This window comes from Balaenoptera physalus (assembly GCF_965194825.1).
Source record: "Balaenoptera physalus genome assembly, chromosome: 12".
NCBI classification, from domain to species: Eukaryota; Metazoa; Chordata; class Mammalia; order Artiodactyla; family Balaenopteridae; genus Balaenoptera; species Balaenoptera physalus.
The window spans coordinates 1,327,105-1,339,141 of NC_138897.1; the positions used below are offsets into that span (position 1 = coordinate 1,327,105).

The 12,037-nt window shown below is 39.9% G+C and overlaps 1 protein-coding gene across 12 annotated transcripts in view; it reads right to left on the minus strand.

Annotated features, from left to right (window-relative positions):
- ATP9B (ATPase phospholipid transporting 9B (putative)) overlaps window positions 1-12,037 on the minus strand; it is a 225,459-nt gene that overhangs the window by 193,138 nt on the left and 20,284 nt on the right. For 11 of the 12 annotated variants that reach the window (XM_082418507.1, XM_082418499.1, XM_082418497.1 and 8 more), the window contains 2 exons: window positions 6,543-6,693; window positions 3,942-4,055 (listed from right to left, as the gene is read on the minus strand). In XM_082418507.1, the coding sequence (XP_082274633.1) occupies window positions 3,942-4,055; window positions 6,543-6,693 (265 nt within the window). The remainder of the gene's footprint in view (window positions 1-3,941; window positions 4,056-6,542; window positions 6,694-12,037) is intronic. The other variant, XM_082418501.1, reaches the window with a different exon arrangement.

The following is a 12,037-nucleotide window of genomic DNA, read 5'->3' on the forward strand; positions in this document are numbered from 1 at the left end:
GGGCATGGGACAGGGTAAGATACACAGGCATAGAAAGAACAAGGGCTTAGGAAGAAATCAAGAATACTTCCCTTGGTTAAAAAAAAAAAAAAAAAAAATACACATATATATTTTAGATTTAGATTTAGTTTAAAGGTTCTTTAACTTTGCCCAGATTAATAAAAAAGATCTTCTACAGACAGTATCTAAATTTTCAAAAATTTAAAAGGTGTTCTGAGGTGAGTTTGGATCAAAGAACCAATATACCCTAAGTCAGCTTCGTGGATTCAAAAGTGAGCCTAATGCGCCCATCAACTTCTTTGAGATTCTTGCCAAATCAAAGGTTAAAATGCATATAAACAGGGCAAGCAAAGACACTAACAAATCTTCATTTTGTGTTTTCTGAGAAAAGGCATCAGCCGTGGCTGCTGCCAAGCCGAGGAGCAGAGGGAAGGGTGGGAAGGGAGGCCTGAGGGTGCGGCGGCCGGCAGAGGGGAGCGGGGCAGCCCTCGCCCGCCCGTGTGTCAGAGGCAGCCGCCCGGATGGAAGAAGGCGCGGGGCCTTCCTCTGGTCTTTGGAGCACGGACACATCATCACAGCAGAATGATGGTCCCCTGATGTGGATACTGAGGTTCGTGCTGAGGTATTTATCTAACTATAATAAAGTTTATTTCTCACGTCAAAAAAAAATGATAAAATACTTCAAAAAACCTCAGAATTCAAGTTAAAGGACCTAAAATCCAAGCCAGAACTGGACATGAGCTCTCGTAAGACAGCAGAGAAACTAGAGAGGCCCATGTACGCTGTGCACTCAGTCCAAGCCTGGTCCACAAGGTCCATCTGTGAACAGACAACACTGAATTCTTCAGAAAGCAGCCATCAAAACAGAACATTTTCTTTGGTTAAAAGCTAGTTAAATCAGAGTTAATAAGGGCAAAAGACAAAAGCAAAACACAAATGAATATATTTTACTTTAGATTTTTAAGAAGAATTTGTGTTCTCAGATACTCATTGTTTGAGTTAAAATTAATTTAACCCAAGGTAGAAAATAGTATTTAAGTGCTAAATACAGCTAGGAATAGAAAATAGGGGCTAGAAATAAACACATGAAAACCATAAATAAGTTTGTGTTTTCAGCATTAGCAAGTATTTTTTCTATGTTCTAAAATTTCTGTAATGCTAGACTGCTTTTATTAGAAAATGGACAAAATAAACAGCACTTTTAATGAGGGCACATACAGCCTACAGAATTTCTGGCACAAGTGCGTAAGGAATAACACACAATTCGACTGATCATGCAGCAGTCTGTAATTGAGAACAATTAGAAACAACCTAAAAGTCTCCTTTCCCAAGAGGATGGACAAATCAATTGTCATACACTCATACAATGGAATACTTTAGAGAAGTGAAAAACCAAATGAACTAGATATGTATGTATCCACGTGGATCAATTTTATAAATCAATGTAAAGCCAAAAAAGCATGTTACAAAAGGATACTTAGAGTAAGACAACTGTTACATAGAATTTTGAAAGTATGCAGAAACAGTGCATCTTGTTTTAATAATACAAACATAAGTAGCAAAATTATTAAGAGATACATAGCAATTTAATCTCAAATTCAGAATAGAGGTTACCTCCAATGAGAAGAAAAGTGAGAGAAAAGAAAGAAGAAAAAGTCACCTATGTTCCCTCTCCATGGCTGTGTGGCTTTAAAATCAACTTTTAAAACTGTGGTGCAAGCTTCAGTGCTCTCCCTCGTGTGACATATGCAACACACAGACACACGCCCCTATCCCATTCAGGATGAAATCTGAGTGCCCACCGCCCCTCGGGGCCCCCTTCCCACCACAGTCGCACGTCCACACACTCCAGCGCGCCCAGACCTTGTGCAACTACTGTGCCCTCTGCCTGCAACACCTGCTCTGCACACGGCACACTCACTCCCTCCTATCGTCCAGATGTCGTCAAATGCCACCCCATCAGAGGCGACTTCCTTAGCCACCCTATTAAAATAACCCGGTCATTCTCCACCCCCATATCCTGCTTTACATTTTTGGCTTCACGGCTTCATGGCAGGCTTCCTGGCATTACGGATGATTTAAATTGTCTTTCTCCCCCAGAATATAAGCTCTATTAGGACAGGGTTTGTCTTATTCACTATTGAATCAACACTGCTTTGACTAGTGCTGGACAGAAACGGACTCAGTGGGGGCTGATCAAAGAATTGTGTATTTCATTCCATACATATTTTAACCCACTTTTCCCCATTTATTCTAATATGGACACCTGCAGTGTTATTACTTTTTCTAAACATCATTTTCAAAGGTACACAGTAGCACAGTATTCCAACAATGCATGGCATACAGCACAGTTAAACAATCCAGTGTTAGACATTTGACTTTTCAAATAATTTTGTCATCAAGAATAATAGGGCTTCCCTGGTGGCGCAGTGGTTAAGAATCCGCCTGCCAATGCAGGGGACACGGGTCCGAGCCCTGGTCCGGGAAGATCCCACATGCCGCGGAGCAACTAAGCCCGTGCACCACAGCTACTGAGTCTGCACTCTAGAGCCCGCGAGCCACAACTACTGAGCCCACACGCCTAGAGCCTGTGCTCCGCTACAAGAGAAGCCACCGCAAGGAGAAGCCCGCGCACCGCAAGGAAAGAGTAGCCCCCGTTCACCGCAACTAGAGAAAGCCCACACGCAGCAACAAAGACCCAACTCAGCCAAAAATAAATAAATAAATATTTTTTAAAAAGAATAATAATAGACATTAGTAAAGACATTCTTTAGACTCTGTGACTGATCATTATTGCTTTAAGATAAATTCCTCAAATAAAAATGCTGAATCCATTTATAAGGTATTTTATATATATTTCCAAACTATCCTCCAAAAAGGCTATAGAGATTTATGTTTACACAACAGTGGATGAGAATCACAGCTTTACATCATCAGCACCAATGTCTCTGTCGATCTGGCGAGTTCAGTAAGTGGAAAAGGTACTCATTTATTCAGTAATTTTGTATCTAGATTACACATAAGCTGCTTTCATTGCTCAGAGCCACGCTACCCTAAAGTCTATGTGAACAGGAACCGGAGAGGGACTTCAGCTTACCCCGCTTCCACTTCTCCGGCTGCATCTGAGAGCACAGTCTCTGAGGCGGCAGGGCTGCACAAACCAGAACAGATCAAGTGGAGAGCATACGGCTCCGATTTCCAGTTCCGAAGGCGGGAAACCTGAGCACCGCCCTGCCCCCTCGCTACAGGAGTCACCTCGCTCGCTATGCTTTCTCGCCCAGGTCACACTGGTGCTCTGCCCAGAAGGCAGCACACCGCAGGGAGCAGTACCTCTTTCTAGGTGAGAAGAAGGAAGGAGACATACGTCTTTCCTCTGTCAACTGAAAATCGATGAAAACTATCTGCACACAGTACAAAACTATCAAGACAGCATGTTTGAAATGGAAATATTCAATGACAAACATCATCTGCCTTTCCAAAAATGTCACACCCCAAGCTGTCAACCAGCAGCTGTCAGACTTCACTGAGATACGTCAGAACTGTCGCCACCAGGCGGAGGGAGAAGCTGCCCGTCCGTCAGGATGTCAGAGGTGCTGAGCAGACTCGCAGAGGCCCGCCCCATCTCTCACAAGAGCTCCTCCAGTACGGGGCAGCGGGGCCGGGGACACACAGCTGCCACCCTAGGGCCCAGCAGAACGCCCAGCCCCACCAGCAAAGGCGCTCTGTAGCTTCTGCAGCCAACCTGGTGCAGCACGCTGCCCTCACCCTCCTGTGGGGCTGCAGAGGACTCTGTGAAACCTTGCAACAAAAGTTCAGTGACACACAGCAACACATCACATTTTAAAAATCCGACTGATTTATCTTTTAACCATCTCAACTCTTAAAGCTACATTTTAAATACTTAATAATTTCGCTTAATTTCAAAAATCTTGTCTTTTTACCAGAGGAGCCCAGTAGGTGTAGAGATAGCCTATTTTCAATGCTGGTACAAACTGTGAGCAGGATACTACCAGAAAATAGAGATTCAAGAAAAACTTGAATTGTTCATATAAAACCTAAAAAGAAAAAGAAAAAATTAACATAATCTCTTCAAGGAAAATCTTTCATACCTTAATTAAATAATTAAAATCAACATAATATCTAACTATATTTCCATCAAACAGTGAAAATATGCCCTGAGTCACAATACGTTAATTTTGACAATGGCTTTCCAATAACTAAATCACAAAAAAGAGCTAAGGTTACCCCAAATTATATTTAAAATAAACTGAAAAAAAAGACAATTAGAACTTTTAACTATGTTAAGTGTCCTCTAAAAGTTTCTTATTCTCTTGCATGCAATTTTCCAGGTTCCCACACTCATCTTCTATAAATCTTTACATGCACACCAAATGAGACAGCAAAACCTTCCCAATGTTAGTAAGTCAGTTAATATAGATATACAAACGTATCTCTTCGTATCAACTCAGAAAAGCTTACGGAAAAGTGGTGTTAACCTTGTATTTATGAAATGGTAAACAATAAAACATGATAGCCACGCTTTCTGAATGTGGACATCCAGGCAGCTTTACAAAGATCGAGTGAACAAGCAAATCATGTACAGGTATGACTTCACACACACAAAAAACCTACTTTAATCTCCTGTATTTACTTCCCTCAAAGTATAAGAAATGATAAAATATTAAAATATGTAAATTACAGACCAATTTTCAGGAAGACAGCTACCTGCATATTCTTTATATGATAGCTGATATACGGTAGCTGACCTTCAACACTACAATTACAATGAAACTTACAGACTTGCTAACTGCAAATCAAAATCTCCTGGGATGCCATTTTTTAATACAATGTGGAAAGCACAGAAATTTTAACAAGGGCAGAGCAAAGGGTTAAGTACTTATTGTTGACTTAGAGTCTGGAACCGCAGTTTTTATATAATGAAGTTATACACATCATCACACAGTTATGTGTATGACTAAAAAAATCAGTTACATCGATAACACGTTTATATTCATAATCATGTTCAACTGCTGTCTAAAAATGTTTTGAATCATTTCCTAAATTAATCTTAGCAGGAGAGAAAACTCATTTTCCTCAGTGATTTCTTTAAAATCTCAGTTAGCATAGATTATATCTATTAGCAATTCAGAAATTACCATTCGTGCTGAAAATGGCATAGAATTCCTACTGTGCAATTACCAAATGTTTCTAAAATACTACGTTATAGATGAAAAGACTAATGTAAGAGACAATCTAAGAAAAAAGTCATTCCCACGGTAACAGCTGTACAGACACATCAACAGGTCTCTTCCGGACAGCCATCCTGGCAGCCATGTGAACTCACTCGGATCAGAACTAAGCTGCACAATCCACTTTAAACCACTGCAATCAAGACTTTATTGTCTGCTGAGTGAACTGCTGGAGGGCTTTAGGAAAATGTACAATACTTAGCCAATCTGGGAGTATTTAATAATTTAAACCTAAGGAGAAAACAGTAGCTTCACTCAATAAAGATGAGAATATTTATCTGCCTGAAAGAGAGTTTACACTTAATAGTCCTAACAAAAGATCAGTCTTTTAATTATGAAGCCATTAGTTTTGTGTGTTTTAATAAAGGAGCACATCAGACATCAAGCATCTGACAACTACTGGATGGATGGGGGGGGTGGTGAGGGCTGATCAATGCCCAATATAAAGTCAGCATGGTTATTTAAATAAAAACATGAAAGATAAAGCAGCCCTCATTTCACATAATCAAGAGGGTTTTTTTTGCAAAATAGCATAAGAGCTAATACCTAGAACATATCAAAAACTTTGATACTGGAAATATAATCAGTGCCAGCTTTCTTTTGCCTTTAGAAAGATAAATAAATCTGTCTATTAAAATAGGGAATGATGCACAAAAGGCAACAATAATTCCACTATTCTAAATACATATAATCTCAGTTTTATAATTTAAGCCAGAAATATCACAGGCAACAAAAAAAGTAATAAATATTTAAACTTCAGAATTGAAATTTAGCATAATACCTAATTAAAGATAATTACTGATATAACAATACAACAAGGCCTGAAATTTACAATGTGAAGTAGAAAAGAAATCTACAAATGCTTATAGATATTTTGTTATGGAGTCATGTTTGTGTAAAAAGTTATTTTACTTTCATTGTGACAGCCTTGGCAGGCTTTAAACATTAGATCATTCCACTTTTCCCACCAAACAAATTCCCAGCCAAACAAAATTTATGACTTATTTTCCGATAATTTTATTTAGCTTTACTTGGTTATTTCTACAATAATATAAATGTGATGTTTATGTAGAATTGAAGGCAATAATCAAACTATATATTTTCTTGAGTTGAACTCTTATCATGTGGCTATTACAAATGCATATGAATTACTTAACAATTATTTGAAACACCCATGGTTCCAAAGCAAAAGGACTCTGATTTGGATACGACAGAATTAATGAGGGAAAAAAATGAAAACAAAGTTAGCAATCTCTGATATGCAGCCCGTTTTCAAGAATTTAACAATCTTACCCCAGGTATAAAGGTAAATACATTGTATTTCTGATTTTTTATAGAATTTCTGGGATGTTTTTCTTCACACTTTTCCGGATATCCAAGCCACACTGTACGAGCTTTCAATTCTCTCTTTCTTTGACAAATATTTATCAGCCAATCACAGCAACTGCATGAAACAAAAGATACATATTGCGTATGCTTTTTCAAAAGTTTCTGAATTAATTCTACATATCTAGAGCCAATACTGATTGTTTCTATACTTACCAGACACCAACAGCATATCTACTGTTAATCTGTAAGGGTTTTCTTAAAACAGGTCAGCTATACTAATTTAAATTTGATATGAAGATACTGAAGGAGCATGTATAAGTGTGCAATGACTCCTAGAACCTCAGGGAAATTATCTTCCCCGTTTAGACCCTCTTATTGGCAAAATAAAACCATTAACATTCTGAAGCAGTCAATGCTTTACATGCTGAGAAAAGAATCGCCATATGTTATCGGTAATTATCGGTAATTCTCAATACACCACTTGGTGATTCAGTGATAAAGGCTCTCAGACGTCAATTAACTAGGATGTGACCCACCCCCTTGTCTTAAGTAGTCACTTGTTTCCTCCTTTAAGTGATGACTTTCCTCCTTTAAGTGATAGCGTGAATATAAAATTAAGACGTACGGCTCAATTCAGTATGTAGAAAGGATACCAATGTTTATTGGACTATTCTAATGGTAATAAAAGCTTGATTGTATTTCCATGTGGCTACCTTCATCTATGCAATGAAGATTTTAATCTAAATCTACCCTGCTCCAACCCTGCTCAGGGTTCCAGGAGCACAAACTCTTCTCCTTCCTGGACATCCAAACCATCATATTTGAATAGAGAGTATAAAGTTTCTAGTGGGATAACTTTTCTTAAAATACTTCAGAAAATGATGAAAAGGTATCAAATTCACCTCTATTAAGCATAAAATAATCCTGAATTTAAACTTCAGTATTAACAATTCAGTTTAATTAAAATTTCCAAAATGTAGAGAAAGACTCCGAAAGGTTTATTAAGGGAAGGGAAGTTATTAAACTTCATCTTCTAAATGTAGCTAAGGCTAGAACCGCAAGCCAGAAGGATAAGGCAGAAATTCCTAACTTCACTTTGTGACAAAGTAAGCTCAAAAGTTAACATGAAATTCTGCATGATAATGACAGCCTTAGAAGGTATGATTATAAGATGAGGCTGACCCCCAGGGCTTATGTGTCAACTTCACTGCATGTCTTTCTTCCCTTTAACACACTCAGATGTGTTACTTTAAAATCACCCACAGCAGCACCCTGTATGAGGGAATACCTCATGTGTTTAAACTGAAATCCGTATATCCCTACTACGTATCCACCTAGCTCTTGGCTGTGCTCAGAAAACCTTCATCCTGGAAGGACGGGGCTTTGCCCTTTGGAAGCTGCCCTGTCCTCCTGGCGTGGGCACACTCATCGCCTGCCGGAGTGTCAGGCTCTGCCGTCCTGAGGAGCCACCCCGTGGGGGGGTCCAGGAACGCCCAACGCATACCAAGCAGATCAGCTCTAAAACATTCCCCGCACCCCGTCTTCTGCTTCAACTGGAGCAGACAAAGAAGACCCAACTCTGCAAGAACAGAAATTTCTTATCACTGCTTGCCATCACTTTTTAAAAAATAAATCAGAACGGAGAGCATCTCCACACATAAAGCATACTTTTAAATCCCCAACAGTTATAAATCACAGTAGTATTAAACGATTTAAGATTGTCAAAATAAGTATTCCCATCCTTACTGTTTGTTGGTTGGGCGAAGGGGACTGGTCAAGTAGATCTCAGTCAATATTGGTAATATTTGATCTTGTTTATGCTTGTATGAGACAAAAATTAAATAAGGCTTCAAATAAAATATAATAAGCTTCAAACTACTATTTCTCACCTTCCTGTTGCTTTTACAGTAGGACCTGGATCGCCTCCAGCCCAAGCCCCCTCACCAACACCCGCGCGGAACCAAACTGGCGGACCCGCGCCTCTCCTTGGGGCACCTCCCGCAGCTGGAAGGGAGGGAGGGCGCGCACCGCCCGCCTCTGTGCAGTTACACCACCAGCTCCTCGTCTCGGACCCCCGCAACCACACTCACAGACGCCGAACTCCCACACGGTACACACGGGAAAACCCGAGGCCACAGAGGTCAGTGAGCGATGTGCACGCAACAACTGGGCAGGGCTGACCCAGAGCCCGGACCTCGATCCCCACTCAACCCCGTGCTCCTCCTGCCGCGAGAGCAACAGGCAGGCCGGCTCCTGCTCACCTTCACCGACGGCCTGTCCTTAGCGCAGCACACAGCACGGCAGCCATTCAACAGATGATGGAAACACATGGAAAATGTGTGAGCGGGCAAGTGGCCCTGGGGTGGTCCCCTGGTCTAAGCCTTTGTTTCCTCATCCGCAGCAGCGCTGATGAGATTACAGGTGACACGCTCTGAGCTCCTGGTCCAATGCCTGCCACAGGGGAAGCACTCAGAGCTCTGCCGTCACTACGCTGCCTCTAGCTGTCACATTCAAAATGTCTCCAAACTTATAACACTAATTGGCACAAAAAGTTACTGTCCAATAAAGCATCCATTGGCCACATGTGGCTATTTTAGTGGGAATTAATTAATATTAAGTAAAATAAAAAGTCCAGTTCCTCAGTCACATTATCCACCTTTCAAGGACTCAACAGCCACCTTGTCCAGTGGCTACCATATTGGACGTCACAGATCTAGAATATTCTCAGCATCCCAGGGGAGCTCTGGAGCAGGGCTGGTATACACAAAGCACTCTGCAGGCAAGCACGACAGCTAGGACAGCAGTCCTCGTGTGTGCACACTTCCTTCAGCATTTCAAATACAGCAAAGATCCTCCAGGAATGTATTCAGATATGAATTTTTCTCCTGAAACACATAATTATGTAAACTAATGGTTTAATGTGCAAAAGTCAGACAAGTCTTAAGATGAAACGGAGGCTAGCCAAAGCTCAGTGTTTGAAAAAATATAAATAAAACTTAGGAAATGTGGATTTTCCAGAGTTTAGGCTGGTATCGACATATTCTACAGGCAAAAAGCTCTATAAATGCAAAACCACTGTCTTCATCACATGACACTGTAAACATTCGCTAGAATAAAAACCTCAACATCTACACCGTCAGCAGCACATGAAACTAACATCCCATTAACTTTCAAAGCCCCTTACTCTAGAAACTAAATACAATACCAGGGGCTAAAAACACATATTCAACAGCTCATTTTTTCTCTATAACCCTGTATGGAAAAAACTAAGATTCCTAGACTTCCAAAATGTAATTAAATTATTCATAACACTTTGCTACTACTATTACCAAATTAAAATCTTAGCATTATTTCTTCATGCAAAGACAGAATCAAGCAGTGGTTAGGGAGCCGCTGTTAAACCACCCGCTATTCCACAATATTAAATGAATACACAGTCTCGAAGTTTTAAAAGCCTGGGGCTCCGCCAGCATTGCCACCGGATTATGCAGACAGAAAATATGACCAGAAAGAGAAGACAAACCCCCCACATAAAGAAAATACTTGTAACCAAAAAAGTACGTGTAAGTAAGCCTTATGGAGCTGTAGAGCTAAGGGAGAAAGTAAAACTATGGGCAATTTTTGAAGGCAAAGTAATAAGAGTAAAACATACTGGTAAATACCGGTAAGTGAGAAGGAGATGCAGAGGAGTCCCTGGAAGAAAGAAATACGGAGCTTTACCCAGGAACATTTCTATGCGCACTGCACGTTTCCTCAGTTACTCAGTATTCAGAAGACACTTTCCCATTTATATGTAAATCGCCTTACACTGTCAAGTCAAATTGAAACTAAATCCAATAGTGTACAAACTACACTTTTTTCTTAAAACATTTTAGTATTAGTAAGTTTTCGCAAATGCCTCTACAATCAAAGTAGTACTCCAATACTAAATAAAGCACATCTTTATATACCAAGATCCTGTCTTGTAAAATTTTAAGGGGCCGTAATTAAATAACTTCCAAAATCTAGAAAGCCTCCTTCCCAAATAAATAAATGAATAAATAATTCTATCCAACAGGTACCTTTGGTTACCAAGCCAAAAGAGACACAGCACTCATGTCCTCTTAAGAGATCAGCATTTTCCCATGCTTCTACACTCCAAACGTGTTGCAGATTAACTGAAAGTGCAGAGGCCATTTAGAACTGGGAACAATCTTAGCATTTGATACCCTCCCTTCATATGGAAATGCCATTCAGGGGTTCCACTTTCATGGGGACAAAGTGCTTTTTGATAGCGGGTGAAATGTAAACCTCGTGAGAAAGGCACTACTGTCCCCCAGAACTACATGCCGGTGTGCATCACGGTAACCCACGTGGAGGACACTCCAAGGTTTAGAAGACAGATTACAGAAAAAGTTTTTTCAGAGTCAAATTTTTCAGAGTTGGAATTTTTGCCAAATAATAAAAATGAGAAGGCAGGTCTTAAGCCATGAAGAAATTAAAGCCTACTCAATCCCAGAAGAAGAAGAATTTAAAAATAAACCTTACTACTCACAGAATCTACAAATAAAAATACAATGAAATATCTGCAACTCATTAATATCCTTTGCTATCTTTACAATATTCATAACGTTTTCTTCTGCAATTAAACTAAGTAATTTTATATATCTTCTACTCTTTGATCCATCGCCTAATAACCTTAATAACACTGACTTTTATAATGCCTGGTATTTAGAAAATAGAAAGGTTAGCAAATATTCAAAACTGGAAATTTATAAGGAATAAAGAAAATAAGACCCATCTAAGTTGCTAACTGTACAGTCTGTTCTGTAAGGTGCAGTTTTAATTTCCGTAACAATTTCCTGGTGTAGTGGATGCACACTGAACACGAAGTGTGGCCACGTCTCAGGTCACTCTCGTCCACGTGGAAAGAGACACTCGTGAGCGAAGCCACCACGACGGTTCGGTCAGCTCTGCCCACATGATCACCATTTACTAAGACAAAGACTTTACATACGTCTCGAGTATATATTACTGAGCTGTTTTAATATCCCCAAAACATGTTAGTTTTTGCCACTAACACCTAGATTTTCAAATATATTCTTAATATCTTCCTTAAGAAAAGGAATATTACAAATGAAATCCAAAATTTGGCTATGTTCCATTTGGTAAAAACAAAATCCTGTAAAAGACCAAAAATAATTAATTCAACGATGCACTCGGCCTTCAACAATGCCCACAATTCTTGGCAACTGTTTGACTGGTATGGATAAGTACCACTTCCAAAACATGGCCTGCCCTCTTGAAGTCCACAGCATGAGCACGAGACTGTGACCTTAAAGTTTTATGTCCATCAGTACCCACTCCCACGTCCCCAGTTTTTAGCAACTCTCTGTTATCCAGGGATCCTCCATGCACAGGAGGTAAGATTCTCAGCCTCCTCAATCCCACTGATCTCCACGTCAGGTTCCCTTTAGGAG